At 41.1% G+C, this 23090-nt stretch overlaps 2 protein-coding genes across 3 annotated transcripts in view; both read left to right on the top strand.

Moving 5' to 3' along the window:
- Window positions 1–5081, top strand: part of kif22 (kinesin family member 22) — a 42533-nt gene extending 37452 nt beyond the window's left edge. For both annotated transcript variants that reach the window (XM_070448379.1, XM_024007543.2), the window contains exons 12-13: window positions 2267–2326; window positions 4711–5081. In XM_070448379.1, the coding sequence (XP_070304480.1) occupies window positions 2267–2326; window positions 4711–4740 (90 nt within the window). In that variant the 3' untranslated portion in view covers window positions 4741–5081. The remainder of the gene's footprint in view (window positions 1–2266; window positions 2327–4710) is intronic.
- Window positions 5082–5227: 146 nt separating this feature from the next.
- Window positions 5228–15992, top strand: prrt2 (proline-rich transmembrane protein 2). The gene is made up of 5 exons (XM_024007555.2): window positions 5228–5700; window positions 6607–6897; window positions 7299–7603; window positions 10317–10446; window positions 12593–15992. The coding sequence occupies exons 2-5, from the start codon at window positions 6657–6659 to the stop codon at window positions 12607–12609; spliced, it is 693 nt and encodes a 230-aa protein (XP_023863323.1). The 5' UTR covers window positions 5228–5700; window positions 6607–6656; the 3' UTR covers window positions 12610–15992.
- Window positions 15993–23090: the final 7098 nt, after the last annotated feature.

The raw sequence follows: 23090 nt of genomic DNA, 5'->3' as shown, positions 1-23090 counted from the left end.
TTCCTTCATGCTTCAAGGTGGGAACCACACATGCGGAGATCATCCATTCACCTACTGCGTCGCTGTGCCACCAGAGACTCTGGGTTCGAGCCCAGGCTCTGTCGCAGCCGGCCGCGACCGGGAGGTCCATGCCGGTAGGGCATGTCTCATCGCGCACAAGCGACTCCTGTGGCGGGCCGGGTCGACCAGGTCGCTAGGTGTACGGTGTTTCCTCCGACACATTGGTGCGGCTGGCTTCCGGGTTGGACGCGCACTGTGTTAAGAAGCAGTGCGGCTTGGTTGAGTTGTATTTCGTAGGACGCATGCCTCTCGACCTTCATATCTCCCGAGCCCGTACGGGTGTTGTAGCGATGAGACGAGACAGTACTACTAATAATTGGATACCATGATATTGGGGAGAAAAAGGGGGTAAAAAAAATATATATATATTTATATGAACTTATTTTCTTTGCATTATTCGAGGTCTGACAACACGTCATCTTTTTTGTTATTTTGACCAGTTGTCATTTTCTGCAAATAAATGCTCTAAATGACAATTTGGGAGAAATGTTGTCAATAGTTTATAGAATAAAATAAACCTTTTCATTTTATCCAAAAACATACCTATAAATAGTAAAACCAGAGAAACTGGTAATTTTACAGTGGTCTCTTAATTTTTTCCAGAGCTGTATATACACAAGCACAGTGCATTCGGAGAGTATTCAGACCCCTTGACTTTTTCCGCATTTTGTTATGCTATAGCCTTATTCAAAACTGTATTCAATTGTGTTTTTTCTCTCATCAATCTACACCCATRATGCTTTGGGGATTTTTGTGCAAATTTATGAAATATCTGACGCTATCACATTTACATWAGTATTCCCTTTTCTTTGCACCTTTGGTAGTGATTTACAGCCTCAAGTGTTATTGGGTATGACGCTACAAGCTTGGCTCACCTGTATTTGGGCAGTTTCTCCCATTCTCTGCAGATTCTCTCAATCTCTGTCAAGTTGGATGGGGAGCGTCGCAACACAGCTATTTTCAGATCTCTCCAGAGATGTTAGAATGGGTTCAAGTCCGGGCTCTGGCCGGGCCACTGAAGGACATTCAGACTTGTCCAGAAGCCACTCCTGCGTTGTCTTGGCTGTGTGCTTAGGGTCGTTGTCCTGTTGGAGAGTAAACCTTCACCCCAGTCTGAGGTCCTGAGCGCTGTGGAGCAGATTTTCATCAAGGATCTCATTGTACTTTGCTCCGTTCTTCTTTCCCTCGATCCTGACTACTCTCCCAGTCTCTGCTGCTGAAAAACATCCCCACAGCATGATGCTGCCACCATGTTTCACTGTAGGGATGGTGCCAAGTTTCCTTCAGACGTGGCTCTTGGCATTCAGGCCAAAGAGTTCATTCTTGGTTTCATCAGACCAGAGAATCTTGTTTCTCATGGTCAGAGTCCTTTAGGTGCCTTTTGGCAAACTCATGTGCCTCTTACTGAGTTGCTGCTTCCGTCTGGCCAGTCTACCATAAAGGCCTGATTTGGTGGCGTGCTGCAGAGATGGTTGTCCTTCTGTAAGGTTCTCCCATCTCCACAGAGGAACTCTGGAGCTCTGTCCGTGAGCATCGGGTTCTTGGTAACCTCACTGACCAAAGCCCTTCTCCCCCCGATTGCTCAGTTTGGCCAAGCGGCCAGCTCTAGGAAGATTCTTGGTGGTTTCAAACTTCTCCCAATTTTAAGAACGGAGGATCCTGTTTTCATGGACCTTCAATGCTGCAGAACTTTATTTGGTACCTTTCCCCAGATCTGTGCCTCGACACAATCCTCTCTCGGAGCTCTACGGAAAATTAATTTGACCTCATGTCTTGGTTTTTGCTCAGACATGCACTGTCAACTGTGGGGCCTTATATAGACAGATGTGTGCCTTTCCAAATCATGTCCAATCAATTGAATTTATCACAGGTGAACTCCAAGTTGTAGAATCCTCTCAAAGGTGATCAATGGAAACAGGGTGCGCCTGAGCTTAATTTCGAGTATCATAGCTAAGGGTCTGAATTTTATGTAAATAACATTTCTGTTTTTCATTTTTATTAACTTTGCTAACATTTTGAAAACCTGTTTTCGCTTCATCATAATGGGGTATTGTGTGTAGATTGAGAAATATTAGAATAAGGCAGTAACGTAACAAAATTTGGAGAAAGTCAAGGGGTCTAAATCGTTTCCAAATGCTCTGTACATACAATTTAAGTTGAGTTTCATTCATTCTGGTTCTAATGCCAATATCACTCTTTATTCCAGCTGGAGGATCTAACCAAAATCGAGGGAATCACAGCCAAAAGGCTCTCCTCCTTCATTAAGGTAAGACTGACAAGCAGATTCCATAGAATATATCTGGGGTAGTCTCAATACTCTTTCCCCATCTTTCATTGTGGTATCGTAATCTGAAAAAACACCAGCACAATCACTCTTGTGTTTTGGTTTGGAAATGGAACATTGCTACATTGTATAGATGTTGTCAAGAAAATGTAACGCTTACAAAAAAATGCCCCAACACTTGAACAGGAAGTCTTACTGAAAGTGTCAGGGTATGAACATGGTTTATGCTCCAGTCACTCTTCAGTAAATAAGAGAAATGGTGATAAATCTATTGTAGAACCCCAGTCTGAGGTCCTGAGCGCTGTGGAGCAGATTTTCATCAAGGATCTCTTTGCCGAGCTTCACCGCTATCTCGGCTAACAATTCTAGGGGCAGAGACCGTTTTGTAATGTTACCCTAAATGTTTGAGTATTCAGTTTTCCGTTAGTTAAGGGAACATTCAATCTATATTTGCAAAAACCTTCTGAGAACCTATTTAGCATGTTTCGGTGAGGGTTAGGAGAGTATTCCAACATCATCATACCAAACATAAACAGAATATGGTTGCCATGTTCTCCAAAAAGGAGACATTTTCTAGACATTTTTTTTTGCAACGTTACAATAACATTCCTGTGTCCTAGGAGGTTTAAAACATGGGGCAGTCTGTCATTGCATCATGGAGGTTTTTGTCTAGTTTGCGGATTCTCCCGGGGACGTCCCTAAAGAAGTTTTTAGCATGTCGCCTGATGGTTCCAATAGAAAAACTTGTTTCATTACATATTACCCCTGGTTACTGTTGCCGAGACAGTCAAGGCTCTGATTGGTAAACCAGTGATCCATTTACAGCTCAGTCTGTTGGCAAGGTTAAGGACACACACACACACACACACACACACACACACACACACAGTGCTTTCAACACAATGTCTATAAACCCTGGGTTGCTGATGCTATGTATTGGCCTTTGCGAGGCTTTGAAGCCAACAGTCTGACGTATTGGCTCTCCCCAGTAGTAGCAGTTCTCTATAGGGATTCATGAAATTCTACAGTATTTTAAATGACTGTATTTAAGGATTTTTTGTTGTTGTAGTAGTGAGGACCGTAACATTATTCATATCTAAAATCAGTATTTTTCTGCTATGCCACTGCATCTGTGTCAATGACTGATTTCACCTGTATTGGTACACTTTGCAATTCAAAGTAAACCTCATCTCTGTTAAAAGTACACTCAATAAAAACGATTTTATTTATCATGGTGATTAAGGAGTATCATTAAAACTGAGCAATATGCACCACCAACATTAGACAACGAGACACAGACACGGTGGCATAGCAGGAAGATCGTAATGCAGTGAACCAAGAGGTTGTGAGTTCAAATCCCAGGTGAGGACATGTTGAATAATAATTACTGTTTAAATGAACGTGCACAATGGAATCATGTATGTCAAGTGTGTAAGTTGATAACATTATGTTAAAAGCACTGTTTGGGTAACCTTGCCAACAGACAAAGAGCTGTAAATGGATCAGTGGTTCACCAATYAGGGCCCTAATGGGCTTGGCAGCAGTAACTAGGTGTGGTGTGTAAAGAAACAAGTCATATTTTGTGAGGGATAACATTTATTTCGTACCATTCGGCGGTGGCCTATAAAAGTCTTTAGGTAGGTCCCCGGAACAAACTGGGAAATAGACAAAAAATGATTTCCCCATGAAATGTGGTGTCCATGTTCTGTTTGTTTGGTGTGRTGTTGATTTAAATATTCTCCTAACCCTCAAACTGTACAATGGAATATTCTTGCAACATTCCAACGAAACATGTCTAGACCATTAATACTGAATGTTCTGAGAACATGGTAACCACGTTCTGGGTAGGTTCCGTTTTGATATTTAGGGAATGGTCTCATGGAAACAGTCCTTGCACAGCACCGGAACATTCCTCTGAAAACATTAGGTAATGACCTATTGAGACTTAAGGGAACGTTCTCTAAAGTTGTGGGAACGTTTGGTGTTAGCTGGGATATCCTTTTGATGGATTTTTAAGCACGAATTGTATTGAGAACCCGATGCATTGAAAACCCAATGTTCTCTGGATTATTTGTGGAACACCTTAAAACACTGTTGTAGCAGACGTGAATGGCCCAGGTGTAAGATATTTCCATGGTTTTATTCACTAGGAATAAAACCGAAACAAAGTGGCAAAACGGGAGGGACTACCTGAACGCATGTTTACGTTTTCTACAGCTAAGCGTTTTTCTACACTGTACATTACACTAATGAATTCAAATCAGGCGTTAACTATCGTTTGGCTATTAGGCGTCGGGTGTCCTCTTGGTCCATATTAAAGAATAAGGCTTTTATGGTGCGTGACTGTTTTCTCTTTTCATTCACAGGCCAACATTCTCAGCATGATGGGGACGTGATTCTGTTATCTGGTCTTTGTCTACTTTTCCTGTACTTCCAATATTTTTGCCTTTTTTTATTTTCTCTAACACATTTTAATGTTTATGTTTTTGAAGAATGTTCTCTGATTATTTACCACACTCTGACTCTGCATTTAGAACTGTATGACGTGATATGTCTGTATATACACCTCTTATAAGAGGTGGTCATCAAGCGTTTACTAGTATGACTTTTTATTATATTTAGCGAAAATGTGATATCTGTCCTTGTTTTATTTTGAGATGTTTTTGTAGTATTTGGGCTATTCCAGCCGATGGCGCAATATTGCCGTTCAATAAATGTCTCTACTTTAAAATCCTTACTTACATGTGGTATGTGTTGTTGTTCAAGGATGTGTCTTGCTTGTATAAATGTATAGCCAACAACACTGTTCAAAATAATATTACCATTGGTGAAATATGACAATAGCAGAACACGTGGAGGGGTATCTCCATTTTGATAACCCTAATTATTACACATACCTTAATATGGGAAGGCGTTGAAGTAAACTGTTGGCAATCGTTTTATCGCGTAAATGTGGCATTGGGAAATTAGGCATTCGACAAAAAGGATGYGTTTCTGTCGGGTGCTGCGCTGTCAATCCATCCCTCCCCCTGCACGTAGGCTGGGTTTATTTCAGTTTATTCATTTCACGCTTTCCCCCTCTTATCTGATCCACATTCTCTGCACCCTCCCCACCCCCGAAGCGCAGCATTTCGAAAGGGCTCTACATCACGTAATTCAGTACTGTACACGTCTTCCAGAATATTGCAAAAGAGATGCGCGTATTTGGGGAACATACTTTAGAGTTGCGCATGCAAACATACTGAAGGCTGTAACGAATAATAAATCGCTGAATGCAATTGGGTTCGCTTATGAAAATACTATCATGCAAAATCACGGGTCATTTCGGGTATTTTGAAGAATCCGTTGGATAAAAGGTGAGTTGATAATATTTTACCATCGTCAATTTGCTTATGCCATTATCCTCAATACAACGTTTTGTGTAGAATGCCAATAGGCCGTGATAACGGCTTTGAATTGAGAATTTGGGTACTTATGTCCTATCCCGTTTTTTTATGTTTTCCATGCAAGCCTACATTGCTGCATGTGCATCGTTTTTTTGCCACAGTCATTTCCCTTTTGGTAAACGTTTGCTTTTTATMATTTGCATTCAATGCTCTAGCCCATAATTGTAGCTGTATAATCCCCCTCCCCTTTCACTCTCCTTCCATATGTCTTCACTCTTCCCTGTGGCTTTGTCCCTGTTACCTTTTTTTTTAATATATATTTTTTTGTCCCATTGTTCTGTGCTAAGTAGCCTGCAATCATATACCCCATTGTGCTCAGAAAGTGGTTATGAACACGTCAAGAAATACTAGCAGGTCTGTACACACCTGTACATAGACCTTTTGCCAATAATATTATTAGCATTATTTTATAAAAACATGGCCCAGCTGCCTTTTTTTATATCTTTAAAAATGTATAATAAAATGTTGTCATCAATTTATTATTCAATACACCGTCCTTTTATTTTTTGTATTAATTCTCCCCTGTGCGGTAAAGGTCCAGATCAGTGTTTAAAATAGCTGTTTGGCCTCTTAGCCTTTCCTGTTATATTTACTATTACATAAGCAGAGCATTGGGAGAGAAAAAAACTGGTCATAATTTCTCGGCAGACCCTAAGTCCCCCGGAATACTAAAGGTTATGATTATAATCTGCGCTCATATGCCAGTGAGTACAGATTCAATAAGTAAAATACCAAAKTGCTCTGAACAGAGTGTAAACAATAGTTGGTGAGCAGGGTTTGTTTTGTCTTTGTTCAACCCCTTTGTCTAACCCCCAGGTGTATAGAAGGTAAGCAGAAGCCCACAAACACACTCTTTTGTTATCAACATGGCTCTGAACACAAACACGAACCCAGCCCCCGCCATTTGGCCAGGCGAGGAACAGCCGTCCCTATTGGACCAAGATGCATCATTGTTAAGCCCAGCTCCCATCATCGCTGTGACTGTCACGTCCCCACCAGAGATGGAGGAACAAGAGATCCACAGCACCACCACCAGCTTTGGGCCCTGCCTGAGCCAAGCCACGGCTGGGGAACTGGTCATTGTGATCAATGAGAAAATGGAGAACAGTAAGACATGATAAAACATTTTTATGCAGTGGCGCAGTCCCGCTCCTTACGTATTTTATTGGTGCGTAGGATAGTGGAGAGAAGATAGGAAAGTAAGCAGAGTTGCAAGTCAGAAGGGCACTGGGTCGGATTTGACCCCATGCCGACTGTTTTTTTGTGCCAGGGTTTGCGGCACTAACTACTAGACCACACAGCCCAAGCTTTTTAAGCTCGGACTCATTTAAGTTAATTGTGTGCCTGCGGAATCCAGGACAGTTGTACAGCATACGCTTGCTTGGACGGTTAGTTCGGGGCATGTCAAATCCATTTAACATAAGATTCTGGTCTACTAGTGCTCAGGGGACACTAGTTCAATCATTTACTGATGCCTTTCATCCACAYCCCCCCCCCCCCCTCTCTAGGTAATGGTATACACCCAGCCCCTGCTGACACCACCTCCTCAGTCATCTCCTCACCTCCCAGAAGGCAGCAGTCCATTTCTTACTCCCACCACCCCCACAACAGCAAGACCCGGAAGGGGAGTCGTGCCGGTTCCATCGGCTACACCGCCTTCTCCCCACGGCCCTCCATCTCACGCCACTCCAGCATCGCCACCAACCCACCCATTGACAGAGCCAAGCCTAAAGACTACCTAATACTGGCTGTGCTGGCTTGCTTCTGCCCTGTCTGGCCAATCAACATTGTGGGGTTTGTCTACTCTGTTATGGTAAGCCTCTTTCTTTTGACAGGTTAGAAATGTAGATGGGGAGATTGGTGAGAAGGATTATAGCACAGTAAGGGAGTGGCAAGACCGGGGATTGAACTGCAGGACTACTGCTAGACAACTGTGTTCYTCTTTCTGTCACATTTTAGTGTCAAATGATCTGCAATGTTTGCTAAATACTATTTTTAGTACAGCTTTGAAGACCTTTGCCTTTATGCTTGTGGTTTCATATTCATCAGAAATGTCTGTAYCTTTATCAGAAACTACTTCTATTCATCTTAGACTGCTGTGGTGTTATTGACGGTTAGCACCAGCTTTGTAGCCTGGTCCCAGATCTGTTTGTGGTGTATAGCCAACCTCTATGGTCATTGTCATGCCAGTTCATAACCATAGGAGTTGGCAAGAGCGCACAAACAGATCTGGGACCAAGCTACCAGCTTTGTGTCTGGCTTCAGAATACCTTGTGCAGTTAGTGTTAGTCTGTTTTTATCTCTATTAAACYATTTCTGGGTAACAATTAAGTACCTTTCTGGTCAAAAGAAACAAAAATAGCTTCTTAGCAACGGGTGAGTTGTTTACTAGAACTATCTGGAAGTGGTCTGAGTGTGCAGGTGAAAGCTGAAAAATAGCTGTTATTGGCAGAGAGGTTTGAAATAATTGTTCTTATTGGTCTATTAACTAATTTACAGCATGGTCACCTTGGAAAGCCAAAAATCCGTCCCACTAAAACAGGATGAAATTTCAGGTGGTCTTTTCAAACGGCTCTTAAACTAAAAGGGCATTATCATTAATTTTCACAATTTCACAGTATTATTCCAACCTCAAAGTGTGGAAATAAACACTATACAGTGCCTTCAGAAACTATTCAGACCCCTTTCCCTTTTCCACATTTTGTTACATTACAGCCTTGTTCTAAAATGGATTAAAAATCCTCATGATGCGAAAACAGGTTTTTATAATTTTTTTGCGAACGTATTGAAAATAAAAKAACATACCTTATTTACATTAGTATTCAGACCCTTTGCTATGAGACTTGAAGTTGACATCAGGTGCATCCTGTTTCCATTGATCATCCTTGATGTTTTTGCAACATGATTGCAGTCTATCTGTGGTAAATTCAATTGATTTGACATATTTTGGAAAGGCACACACCTGTCTATATAAGGTCCCACAGTTGACAGTGCATGTCATCGCAAAACCAAGCCATGAGGTTGAAGTAACTGTTCGTAGTGCGCCGAGACAGGATTGTGTCAAAGCACAGATCTGGGGAAGGGTACCAAAAAATGTCTGCAGCACTGAAGGTCCCCAAGAACACAGTGGCCTCCATCATTCTTAAATGGAAGAAGTTTGGAACCACCGAGACTCTTCCTAGAGCTTGCCACAAGGACAAACTGAGCAATCGGTGGAGAAGGGCCATGTTAAGGGAGGTGACCAAGAACCCGATGCTCCCTCTGACAGAGCTCCAGTTCCTCTGTGGAGATGTGAGAACCTTCCAGAAGGACAACCATCTCTGCAGCACTCCACCAATTGGGCCTTTATGGTAGAATGGCCAGACGGAAGCCACTCCTCAGTAAAAAACAGGCACATGACAGCCCACTTGGAGGCAAAATGCACCTAAAGGACTCTATGAGAAACAAGATTCTCTGGTCCGATGACACCAAGATTGAACTCTTTGGCCTGAATGCCAAGCGTCACATCTGGAGGAAACCTGGCACCATCCCTACGGTGAAGCATGGTGGTGGCAGCATCATGCTGTGGGGATGTTTTTCAGCGGCATGGACTGGGAGACTAGTCAGGATTGAGGGAAAGATGAACGGAGCAAAGTACAGAGAGATTCTTGATGAAAACCTGCTCCAGAGCTCTCAGGACCTCAGACTGAGGCAAATGTTCACCTTCCAACAGGACAATGACCGTAAGCCCACAGCCAAGCCAACGCAGGAATGGCTTCTGGACAAGTCTCTGAATGGCCTTGAGTGGCCCAGCCAGAGCCCGGACTTGAACCAGATCGAACATCTCTGGAGAGACCTGTAAAAAACCGACGGAGCTTGAGAGAATCTGCAGAGAAGAATGGGAGAAACTCCCCAAATACAGGTGTGCCAAGCTTGTAGCGTCATACCCAAGAAGAATCAAGGCTGTAATCACTGCCAAAGGTAATTCAAGGTACTGAGTAAAGGGTCTGAAATACTTATGTAAATGTGATTTTAAAAATTATTTTTTAAATGTTGCTTTGTCATTATGGGGTATTTTGTGTTGATTAATGAAGGAAAAAACAATTTAATAATTTTAGAATAAGGCTGTAACGTAACAAAGTGTGGAAAAGGTCAAGGGGTCTGAATACTTCCCGAATGCACTGTATATGCAACAGTATGTTGACACCCCTTCAAATTAGTGGATTTGTCTATTTCAGCCACACCTGTTGCTGACGGGTGTGTAAAGTTGAGCACACAGCCATGCACACAAACATTGGCAGTAGAATGGCCTTAGTGAAGAGCTCAGTGACYTTCAACGTGGCAACATCATAGGATGCCACCTTTCCAACACGTCAGTTCAACTCCATATTAATGCCCATGATAATGGAAGGAGATGTTCGACGAGCAGGTGTCTACATACTTTTGGTCATGTAGTGTTTATAAAACATGGTAAAATCATATTTTTGACTGCACTGGGCCTTTAAGCAGTCCATAACTAACCAACTGCTTCCTTCCTCCTTTCCTAGTCCAAGAACAGTCTGGAGCAGGGCAACCTGGATGGAGCTCGACGATTGGGTCGTCTCGCCAGGATGCTCTCTACAGTGTCACTGATAGGAGGGACAGTCATCATCATTGCCTGCATTGTAAACCTGGCGAGTGAGTATCACAGTTGGCCAACCTCTGTTTGCTTGTAGTCATAAAGAGTTAGAGTAGGAGTGCTGATCAAGAATCAGTTTTGTCTTTGATCTTTAAGACAAAACTGATCCTAGATCAACACTCCTACTCAAGACTATGAATACGGGCCCTACTCTCTTAATTTCTGAATCCTACCAGAAGTCTCAAAGCCTTTCCAACAAATCCCATGGCTGGCACTCTTCGAGGACTTGAAATGCAATCCTCCTTCCTTCCCTGATGTCTCATTTGGATTAGTGAAAGTGTACCAAAAAGGGTTCTGTTAATTACGCTTGTGTGATGAGTAACCATGCCTGAGACCTGAAGACTTGTTAGCTCCCAGAGCTAATGCATGGACTTAAGCTCAGGGGCCTATGGGACTTATGAGGGTTTGATATCCTTCCCAAAAACATTAGGGTGATCACTTTGATTTCACTTATCTAATCATCCAATCACTTAAAGATCATTGGTCATTTACAGCACAGGTGTCAAACTCATTCCATGAAGTGTTTGCGGATTTTCACCCCTTCCGTTGTACTAATTAGTTAGGAACTCCCCTCATGTGGTTGTCTAGGTCTTCATTGGAGACAAATTTAAAAGGTAATGACAAAAATGAGCAGACACTGTTCTCCATGGAATGAGTTTGACAGCCCTGATCTACAGGGAGCAAGGAAGGCTGCGTTTTAGAGGAATCAAATAGGGCCCAGTTTCCCTATAGCAATGGAATTTAGGCTAACGAGTGTTTTTAACGACACGTCGTTTCCGACAACTTCCCGAAGATGTAACATGCTTCCCAAAACTCCGCGCGGAAAGAACGTTCGCTAAGTGTGTCGTTATTTTTTACTTGTGTAAAAAAAAAAAAAAAAAAACTGCGCTGCTCTCATCAGCTTTTTCCATTCGAATTTGACCTTAACATTAGAATTATTTCACCATATTTATGATGGATCAGCTCCTAGAGCGATGTTATCACCTATAAGTTTGCAAATATTGAGGTGGCTTATTCGAATGCTTAGCCTACCCTATAATGCACAAAATCACAGATTTGGCACATCATTGCGCACATGTTATAGATCATGAAATATCTTGAGGCAAAAATGACAAAGTGTAGCCTACATTTAGCTAAATAGAACTCAGTTGACTGAACATGAAATTGATTTCAACAACAAACAAAAAAATKTATAGGCCTATGTAGTCTATACTGTTTATTTTTTAATGCAGTCATCTCGGTTTTCGTTTGAAACATGTCGTTATCCTTTGCTCGTAACAWTTGCAAAGACATTGGAGACTTTGTATTTGTAGTCAACTTCGTTCTGAAGTTATCAGAGGTCACTGAGAGACCAGATAAAAAGCTTGATTCTGTGTTTAGTGGAGAACCTCTGTGTATAAAGTGATGCAAAAGAGCATCTAACGACTCACTTAGCGGTCTGAGGCAGTTGGTAAATAACAAGCGTTTAAGTGATGCTCCTAGCGCCTAAGAGTGTTGCTCCAGTAACCGACAGGTCGCTGCTTGGAATCCCAAGCCAACTAGGTGAAAAATCTCTGTGCCGTTGAGCAAGGCCCTTAATCCTATTTGCTCCGCTAAATCGCTGTGGATAAGAGCGTCTGCTAATTAACTCAAATGTTAAGTGCAACTTTGATAATGATGTTTTTGCGAAACAGCTCAGAGATTTTGCTCGTGCAAAGGTTCTAACAATATTCTTAGCCTTAAGATGCGTTTTGGGAAACTGGGCCCAGGACTTTTGTGTGTGTCCACTGGCTCACTCCAAAAATACTCACACAGCCATAAGCTGGGTCAATCACTCAAATGAAATGACCCATGTGGGATTGTTTAGTTCACTTAAGTTCAATCAAATGCTTAACAACAGTACTTTGGCTGTTTTTGAATGTGGAAAAAATGTCCATCCCGTCGGGTCTTAAGCCAAAGAGATGTCCTAATTAACTCACTGAGAGCAGCGACTGGAACTAAAACTTGCATATTGTACACACAACTGGAGGTAAAGGGCCGGTAGCCCTTTTTGATACGTTATGTAACTGTTCTCTTTAGCTCTGTTTGCTTCTACTTCCATATTGAGCTGGCAGAATGAAAAATTGCTTAACTAACTGCTGATGTGTTCCTTTTTTTCTTTTTTAGTAAATGTGAAATCCTGAGTATCGTCTTGCCGTGAAACAGGATCTAACAGTTGGATATCCGGGAAACGGGATCTATCTAGCTGACTGTTCCTTTTTTACCGTCTCTTACAGTGTAGTCATTAACTGGACATGCTATGAATATTATACACCTGATATTACATACCTTTCTATAATTGATATTACGTAAATCCTTTGTTAATGAAAAAACGATATGCAAAGATGCTTCCCCTCCGAACTGGTCTGGGCTTCTCCAATGATGGATCTTGCAGTGGAGAAACAGACGATCGGAATAATCCCTTACTTTGTATTCTGCCCAACACTGAACACTGTCCTTGACAAGGCTCCATTACCTCAACCACTGGCCATGATCAGAGAGACAGACCGAAAACGAGATGTAGTGAGAGAGGATGACAACAACAACAGAAGAGATTGTTCAAAGGAGGTGTGATCGATGTATGAGAAACTGGGAGGATTGTTTCAGAGCTTGATTACCTACAATCATTGGAGGACAACAAAATGTCTGCTTAGTCCATCCTTCATTGCCCTGACGAAAGGACACATCAGAAATTCAGCTTGGCATTAAACTCCCATCGGTACATGAAGGTGCTTGAGGGATTTGCCGTGCAATAGAAACTCAGAAGAAATTAATTTCAGAGGAAGAATTCCCCTTTCATTTCTCAATAGGCTTAGATTCTAGTTTCAGTCAGTGCATATCCTTCCTGTCTTTCAGGCTACTGTTAGCCATTTTGTAATTTAAGAGCGAGGGCAGGCGTGAACGACGCTCACCAACACACAACTGCTGAGAAGATGGAAGGGATAAACATTTCTTGGGCACGAAGCAAAGTCAAAGTAAAGGACACAATTGTGCCAAAAAAATAAAGTTGTCATTGTGCTTTAAAGCTTTTGGTGACCGCAATATACAGTATATCTCCATGTGTTTGGCTTAGGACCTGGAAATAAGGTGAAATGGATACAAAATGGGTGGCAGGAGGAACACAAAATGATATGTAATTCAGTGACTTTATATCCATTTTCCACACTGAGGATGGGCCTTTAGACTGTTAATGAATGAGAGCATTGCTGACCAGAGAAGTGGAAAAACCTAAACAAATCATAGCAGGTTATTTACAGCATCTGTGAATTGTTAAAGTTCTGCCATTGTGAATCAGTGAAACTTTATTTATTGTACCTTTTTGATAATGTTTTAGATTTTAAACCACACGTTTCATAATCTGATGCTTTTGAAGTACTGAGCTATCGATGATAGATGGCCGTGGTGTGTGTCCATGCATATACCAAATTACATAGTCACTGCACTGTTGTGGCTGGTCACAATAAAATGAATTGCCAGYCTTCGCTTTGGTGATACTGGAAATACAGTAAGAGCCCTGGGTATTTAGTGTATGGGGACCCAGAGAATATAATCTGTAATCGTTCCGATTGAATCAAGTGGGTATCTGATCCTCATGCTGGGCATCTAGTGGTGGACTTTAAAGGGAAGGTTCAGTTCACTTGACATTTTCATTGGTTTATTCACTTAATTGTGTTGTCGATTGATCCAGGCATTTAGGTGCAGGGTTCAGATTTGTTTAAATAGCCACAGCTAACTAGAACACAATGGAAGCAAAAGGGGCATTGTTGATGGTAAAAATGGTTTGGCCAAATCAACTCAAGTCAGTAGCCAGGTTTCCATTCATTTGGTGACAGATTTTTCATTCATAATCTGCATAAAGAAAATGTGAATATTTTTCACCAAACAGAATTGCTGCGGATACAAACCAGTGCTTGACGATGTAGTGCACGCAATTTGATTTTTAAAGCTTAATTCAATGTGTTTCCATTGCATTTTTAACTCGACCGATAGTTTTGTCACAAACTGTTGCATTTAATAGTTAATGTGCCTACTCTGGTTCTGGTACGTGCGCTCTAGCCAACAGATCTCAGACACAGTACAAATAAACAAGTCTACATGAGATTATTACGGATAAGAGCAAGAATATTTTAATTTTCTAACGGCAGTCGAGCATCGATCATCATGTCATCTGAATAAGACCCTCTATTTATTGGGAAGGAGTGTGTCTCATCACCGTGAACGTTCACCACCCTGTGAAGTTCATCATCATTTATTTAATCTGTAGCCTAATAAACTGCATGGTTTCCCCGAGTTGAGTGGGAGGACCACACACCATATCATCACGTGACTCCAAGTTTACTTCGATATGATGGTTATTATATCAATATTTGCGCCTAGTGTTAACACCGCATATTTAATTTTACCAACACAAAAAGATCCCACCACGTCGAATGAAAAAAATTCTGTCGGTATTTATAAAATTGGACCGAAACGTCATGTTTCCATCACAGCTGTAGTGATTTTTATACATATATGGATAGATRCACAGTATAACTTTACTCTCATAACTGGATGGTAACGTGTTTGAAGTTCCTTGAAGTGATTTGTCCACAAATTTCGAACATGCAAATTATGCCCCTGTTATTCCTATAGTGTTTTGCTTAGCGGTGGCTAAAATAAAATGTTTTACCCTGCATTTAAAATGTTGAATCAATTTTCAATCAACAACGCCACAATTAAGTGAATAAGTTGATGGATAAACATTTTTTTTTTTTATGTATCTACCCTTGAATCCAAGCAAAGTTTCTGGTTAGTACCTACCTTTCATTCCCACAACTCCTGTTGCCCAAACACTTTTGATTGGGAATTATTTTAAATTGGAACTTTAAGTTTAAGGTAGATGAAATGACATTGCCATGAGCAGCATCGCCAATATTGATGAGCGAGATGCAAGGCTTCGCACTCACACGGTCACACACAGTATCTGCACATGTGCACGGAAGAGAAGTTGAGCCTCACACTTCCACGCTCTTAGTTGTTGCAGAAATTGACCCACTACGCTGTTTACTTAATGCGTCGGTCATGTCTCTGAGACTACCTTTAATTTAGATACTACTATGCCTTGACCTCAAAGTCCATCAACAGCAATTCCTACCCTAATGCAAATGTTCTGTATGATTTAATGTATTAGGCATTTTTCCCCTCTGTTAGTATTTAGATGTTAAAATTAATTGTAATCAAGAGTTGATATTATTCTGCAGGTAAGGTAACGTATATATTGTGGAGTCTTCATAGTTATGAGTTAACATTATAGCTCTTATAATGTGGACAGGAGAGGTAGTCTGCTAGTCTTTGTTAATTAGTCTTTTGCAGTCTTTGTATTACCATTGGCTACTATAATCTATGTGGATATTGGCATGTTGATTTTCATTGATGTATGACAATTTTATAGAAGTACAACCAAAATCACATGGATAAGAAAACCTGGCACTAGAGATACTTGTATCCTTCCAAGGCACATTCTTAATAAAGACACATTGCATGAAAATTGGTCTGTTTTAGTCTATCACAGCATGATTTGAAATAAGAGGGAAAACTGTTGTGTGGGAGTGCATGCATGTCATACAGTTAGAGTATGGCAGCTTTGGGGATGAAGAGTGCTTACTGTTGTCATGTAGTGGAGTGAAGAGGGGGAGAAGGAAGAGCAAGACATTTGAGGGTGAGGGGCCTACAGGTAAAAAACACTGATAGTTCTAATGAGCAGGCAGAATATCTTTGACGATTAGCACCAAGAAACAAAACTTAACCCGTCTTGGTAAAAGTTAGTGAGATCGATCATTTTTATCTTGTTTTGACGTTGTGTAGATATTGAGGTTGAATCTGTATAATTTATTATGGACGTCATATGTATTCCAGCAACATTTCTGAGTATTGCTCACCTTGGGAATGCTGACTCGTATGGGTTAAAGCTTTGAATGCCTTTTCATCTAAATGCTCTTCTTTTGTCCTTATTGACTACAATCAATGAATGGATCCAGACCTATATATCCAGATCCGGTTAGTCTTAACAACTGCATGCTCTGTACCTCAGCGGGAGAAAGACTGGTCTTAAAGTCCATTTAGAGTGTAGGGGGAGGGAAGGGACAGTGCAGTGCACAGCTGCCATTTGCTTGCAGGAGCATTAGTGCTAGAGCATTAGTGCAACAACAACTTTAATCCTCCAAACTCATCACTGAAGATGAAAACACTGAACAAAATGGAAGTATTCAGACCCCTGGACTTTTTCCACATTTTGTTACAGCCGTATTCTAAAATTGATGTGCGGTTTCCTTTTCCTTCATCTTGTTCAATTGATGCCATGCACCTGCAAATAAGATTGCTCAGATGTGCGAGTGCCTTTTTGTATTTGTTACAGCCGTATTCTAAAATTGATGAGTAAAATTGTTTATTTAATCTACACACAATACCCTATAATGAAAAAGCAAAAACAGGTTTTAGAAATGTTTGCAAATGTATTAAAAATGAACCGCTTATTTACTTAAGTATTCAGACCCTTTGCTATGAGATGTGAAATTGAGCTCAGATGCATCCTGTTTCCATTGATCATCCTTGACAGTCCACCTGTGGTAAATTCAATTGAATGGACATGATTTAGAAAGGCACACACCTGTCTATATAAGGTCCCACAGCTGTCAGAGCAAAAACCAAGCCATGAGGTCGAAGGAATTGTCTGTAGAGCTCTGAGACAGGATTGTGTCGAGGCACAGATTTGCGGAAGAGTTCCAAAAATTTCTGCAGCCTTGAAGGTCCCCAAGAACACAGTGGCCTACATCATTCTTAAATGAAAGAAGTTTGGAACCACTGAGCTGGCCGCCTGGCCAAACTGAGCAATCGGGGGAGAAGGGCCTTTGTCAGTGAGGTGACCAAGAASCCAATGGTCACTCTGACAGAACTCCAGAGTTCCTCTGTGGAGATGGGAGAACCTTCCAGAAGGACAACCATCTCTGCAGCAATCCACCAATCAGGCCTTTATAGTAGAGTGGCCAGACGACACTAAACTCTTCAGTAAAATGCACATGACAGCCCGCTTGGAGTTTGCCAAAAGGCATCTAAAGGACTCTGACCATGAAAAACAAGATTGAACTCTGGCCTGAATTCCAAGCGTCACGTCTGGAGGAAACCTGGCACCATCCCTGTGATTAAGCATGGTGGTGACAGCATCATGCTGTGGGGATATTTTTCAGCGGCAGAGACTGGGAGACAAGTCAGGATCGAGGGAAAGAAGAATGGAGCAAAGTACAGAAAGATCCTTGATTAAAACCTGGTCCAGAGCACTCAGGACCTCAGACTAGGGCGACGGCTCACCTTCCAACAGGACAACGACCCTAAGCATGTAGCCAAGATAACGCAAGAATGGCTTCGGGACAAGTCTCTGAATGTCCTTGAGTGGCCCAGCCAGTGCCCCGACTTGAATCCGATCAAACATCTCTGGAGAGACCAGAAAATAGCTGTGCAGCGATGCTCCACATCCAACCTAACAGAGCTTGAGAGGATCTGCAGAGAASAATGGGAGAATGTCCCCAATTACACGTGTGCCAAGCTTGTAGCGTCATACCCAAGAAGACTCGAGGCTGTAATCGCTGCCAAAGGTGCTAAAACAAAGTACTGAGTAAAGGGTCTGAATACTTATGTAAATGTGATATTTCAGTTTTTTATTTGTAATACATTTGCAAACATTTCTAAAAACCAGTCATTATGAAGTGTTGTGTGTAGATTGAGGGAAAATATSATTTAATCCATTCTAGAATAAGGCTATAACGTAATTAAAGGTGCAAACCGTCAAGGGCTCTGAATACTTTCCGAATGCACTGTATATTTGGTCTTGTGTTTAAGTTCATTGTCCTGCTGAAAGGTGAATTTGTCTCCCACTGTCTGCTGGAAAGCAGACTGAACCAGGTTTTGGTCTTGTATTTTGCCTGTGCTTAGCTCTATTCTGTTTATTTTCATAAAAATAAGTTTAAAAACATTCTTGTCCTTGCCGATAACTAGCATACCCATAACATGATACAGCATCCACCATGTTTGAAAATATGGAGAGTGGTACTCAGTGATGTTGGATTTGCCCCAAACAACGTTTCTTTGCTACATTTTTTACAGTTTTACGTTAGTGCCTTGTTGCAAACAGGATGCATGTTTTTGAATATTTTTATTATGTACAAGCTTCCTTCTTTTCATTTAGGTTAGTATTGTGGAGTATCTAAAATGTTGTTGATCCAGCCTCAGTTTTCTCCTGTAACGTCCATTAAACTCTAACTATTTTAATGTCACCATTGGCCTCGTGGTGAATTCCCTGAGCGCTTTCCTTCCAACTGAATTAGGAAGGACGCCAGTATCTTTGTGGTGACGGTGTATTGATACCAAATTGTAATTAATAACTTCACCATGCTCAAAGGCATGTTCAATGTCTGCTTTTTCAATTTTTACTCATCTACCAATAGGTGCCCTTTGCGAGGCGTTGGAAAACCTCCCTGGTCTTTGTGGTTGAATCTGTGTTTGAAATGCACTGCTCGACTGAGGGACCTTATGTGTTGGGTACATCATGTTAAACACTATTATTGCACACAGTGAGTCCCTGAAACTTATATTGTGACTTGTTTAGCACATTTCTACTCMTAAACTTATAAACGTGCAAAGTGTTGGTCCCATGTTTCATGAGCTGAAATAAGAGCCCAGAAATGTTCCATAAACACAAAAAAAGCTWATTTATCTCAAATGTTGTGCACAAAAAGTGTTTCATCCCTTTTAGTGAGTATTTCTCCTTTCCCAAGATAGGCCACACCTGTCAGGTGGATAGATTATCAAAAAGCTGTTTAAACCGCATTATACAGGTGCACCTTGTGCTCTAAAATGTGCAGTTTTGTCACGCAACACAATTCCACAGATGTCTCAAGTTTTAAACGAACATGCAATTGGCATGCTGACTACAGGAATGTCCAGAGCTGTTACCAGAGAATTGAATGTTAATTTCTCTACCATAAGCCACCTCCAATGTCGTTTTAAAGTATTTGGCAGTATGTCCAACCGGCTTCACAACTGTAGACCACGTGTAACCATGCCAGCCCAAGACCTCCACATCCGGCTTCTTCACCTGCGGGATCGTCTGACACCACCCGGACGGACAGCTGATGAAATGAACTATTTCTGTCTGTATTAAATTCCTTTTGTGTGGAAAAACTTTTTTTTTTTGGCTGGGCCTGGCGCCCAAGTGGGTGGGCCTATGCCCAGTTGTGAAATCCACAGATTAGTGCCTAATGGATTTATTTGATTTATTTCCTTATATTAACTGTAACTCAGTAAAATCTTTGAAATTGTTGCATGTTGAGTTTATATTTTTGATCAGAATATTACGTTACTTACTTTTTATCTCTGCATTGTTGAGAAAGGGCTAGTAAGTAAGGACTTCACGTTAAAGGCTACAGCTGTTGTATTCGACACGTGAAAAATAACATTTAATTTATTTTGAAACAACATTGATTTCAACCAGTGTGCCCAGTTGGGAACCTGTGTGTCTGCGTCTTTGACCATACTGTACTTCTTACATGCTGACCAGACCGGACACGTCGCAAAATACATTTAGAAATCCATGTTATTCAATTATTGCACCCACACTGCTCGCGCGCGCCAATGAGCGTCTATGACGCCAAGGGCTAAAATAGAATTCATTCCTATTTCWGACGCAGATCGCGCTGCAAGTCCTGCCTCTCCCATCTCCTCATTGGTTTATAGAAGCAGGTACTCACGTGCCATCTCCTCATTGGTTATACCCACGTGGGTGATTGAAAGACAAACTATTTTGCCGGTAGTCGTGGTAATACAATGAAAGTTTAGATGGATCACCATATAAGTTAAACGATAAACGATGAAAAAGCCTGGAAGGATGAAAGATGACTAGAAACGATTCGGTTGGCCGTTTTATGTGTGGATTAATTGTCGGAGTAGAGGTCCTTGTGCATTTCAGATAAAATAACTCAATGTTTTTATCCCAGGACAAATTAGCTAGCAACAGCAAGCTAGCTAAATAGGACAAATTAACGTTAGCTAGCAAGTGCAAGCTAACTAGCTAAATTGCCATACATGTTTAATGCTTTTCGACCTGTCCCCAAATTAATGTCATTGGTTCAGAGTTTGTTTTGATATTTTAACCTGTGTGTCGTGATCGCGTTTGGTGTGGTGGGGCAAAATAAATTGATGCACGATGGCGCACGTGCGCAGCCGGTTTGGGTTCCGTGTTACTTAAAGTTATTTATCATTTGTCACGCTACTTTTACACCGTTTGAGCTAGAAACGTCATTTAACTTCAAAACGTGTAGACCGTTCCGGATTAAAAATCTTGTTTTGACTTTTTGATATCTTTTGTATTTTGTACGCTTTTTGTTTTTGTCCTCCATCGACTTTCATGTCATTTCCTCAACATTCTTAAATGCCCCATTGTGACGTCATCACTTCCAACATTCCATTCACTGTAAATGTAACAATGCAACTTTTGACACAAATCAGCTACTTTGACCACTTTGTCAACAACTTAGACAAAAAGTTTAAACATCTGAAATCTTCCTCTACTTCTGCAGTTCTCTGCTTTTCAAATCTGCATAGTTAAGATGAGCTAAAATCTAACGAGGGAACATTAGATAAACACTCAAACCTGTTCAGCTAGTTGGCCGTCAAAATTGCACCGATAAACGATGGGGAATAGTAGGCTGCTCGTCCTTCTGCAGTTTACCTATGCCTTCCGTCCCATTTGATAGATGCCTAATACATTTGATTGACAATTAAGAGATATGCTAACTGCGGACAACAGTCGTTCAAGTTCAGCTAGCCAGCAAAGCGATTCACATTTCTTGCTAGCTAACCAAATGACACCTACAGCATCTCTAGTTGTTGCCAATGAAAAATGATATGATGGGAAAAAATTGGTCACTCACCCACTCCAATGTCATGACATCCTCCCAGCAGCTAACTACTGTAGCTTACGTTAGGCTCCGTGTTTTTAGCTTGCTAAATAAATAGCTAGTTACATAAATAGATACGATAACCCAGGGGTTTCAAACTCAAACAGCGCATGGCCATATTGAAAAAAATGAATTTGCAGACATAGCCTATTTGCTTTTACAAACACATGTGCAACTGCGACCAACACTGGCCATTATTTTATTTGAAAAAATATGGCCCTTTATAATGTCCAGTTATGTACATATGATGCTGTATATAGCGTTTTAACATGTTATCTTTTTTGTATGAGATATTTGTCCAGCCTTTGCTGCTCTGCTTGCAGATGTGCTTACTATCCTGCAACCCTAATCAATAAGTATTTAATGACATCAAATAATGAAGACTTAGCTATAGGTTCTTGTATCATTTTTTTGCACTGTATGGATCACCGGTGCGGTTGACTGCAGCATTGCTGTATGTTGCACTCAAAATGTATTGTAGTTGAGGAGCCAACCTAGGCTATTGCTCAAATGTTGCTGTAATAGGCCTACATATTTCTCTCTTGCAGTGTGTTTTGTTTTTTGGTTTCATTGTCAAGCTTTAAAAACCAAAGCCAGACTAACATTTTACTAGCCTAGCTAGGACTGTGGCATGTCTGTCCACTTTTCCTCCGCTGTGTGCTGTAAACGGGACACGCGAAAGTAGTGCAATTGAAGTTTAATTCACAGATGCGAGCGCATCAGGCTGTAATTTCATAAAGAAAATTATATTTTCCCCAAACGATTTCTGAGGGAGTGCGGGCATGCGGCTATTCTGTGTTGAGCGGTTAACAAAGAAACAGGTCCTCCTATATGCTTAATTTCGAGTTAATTATCCAGCTTTAATTGTGATACAAACTTTGGGCTATATGTGTAGGTTTTTAATACATTCTAAAGCTGCATGATGCGACCAAATGATTTTTWAAAAGTTGCATGAGCTCTGCTTTGTTTCTTGTGCAGGCTGCACACACTTCATCAGTCTCTCATTCACAATTTGACAAGCACTTGATAATACCTCAAAATGCCCCCTAAAAAAATCCATGCCTTTTGCGGGCAGTGGCCGTTGTGGCTTGGGCTGAATATAATAATTATAATTCCCTTCTCCCGGTTGCGCGCTCCGATGCACCTCTCACTCACATGGCTCTCTCAGATATCTCAATTCTTATTAACCAATGCCTGTCAAACGATTGGGTCGTTGTCACAGGCATCTCAGCTCCGAAGTAGCCTACAAGAAGACAGACACATCGGGGACGCAAGTGCTCRCGTCCTTCTTATTGAATTCCGAGGCGCATATTGAAGATGTTAGAAGAACTGTCCACATTTACTTTTCATCAGCCACCAAGATGAGTAGGCGAACAGCATAAGCACTAGCCTATGTCAGTCCACTATCCTACATAGTTCAAAAGTTGACCTATTCAATTGGCCTATTCAAAAAAAAAAAAAATCCAACTGGGGTAGTTGTGGGATGCGATAGATCCCAAATTAATACAACCACTCATCAAAAAAACGTTTAAAAGCAATGAGTCTGATGCAACAGATCAGAACGTTTAGCTTAAAATGCTTGATTTTAAAARGTTATTTGGCCACTTTAGTTGTGATACAAACCTTATCAAAACTTA

This window comes from Salvelinus sp. IW2-2015, linkage group LG18, assembly GCF_002910315.2.
Source record: "Salvelinus sp. IW2-2015 linkage group LG18, ASM291031v2, whole genome shotgun sequence".
In the NCBI taxonomy this organism is placed as follows: domain Eukaryota; kingdom Metazoa; phylum Chordata; class Actinopteri; order Salmoniformes; family Salmonidae; genus Salvelinus; species Salvelinus sp. IW2-2015.
The sequence above is the reverse complement of the archived record's forward strand: the minus strand, read 5'-3'. Positions and strand labels throughout refer to the sequence as shown.

Coding starts and splice junctions, on each gene's coding strand:
- prrt2 (XM_024007555.2), top strand. CDS start 6,657: ATGGCTCTGAACACAAACACGAACCCAGCCCCCGCCATTTGGCCAGGC. Junction 6,898..7,298: donor CAATGAGAAAATGGAGAACA/GTAAGACATGAT, acceptor CCCCCTCTCTAG/GTAATGGTATACACCCAGCC. Junction 7,604..10,316: donor GGTTTGTCTACTCTGTTATG/GTAAGCCTCTTT, acceptor CTCCTTTCCTAG/TCCAAGAACAGTCTGGAGCA.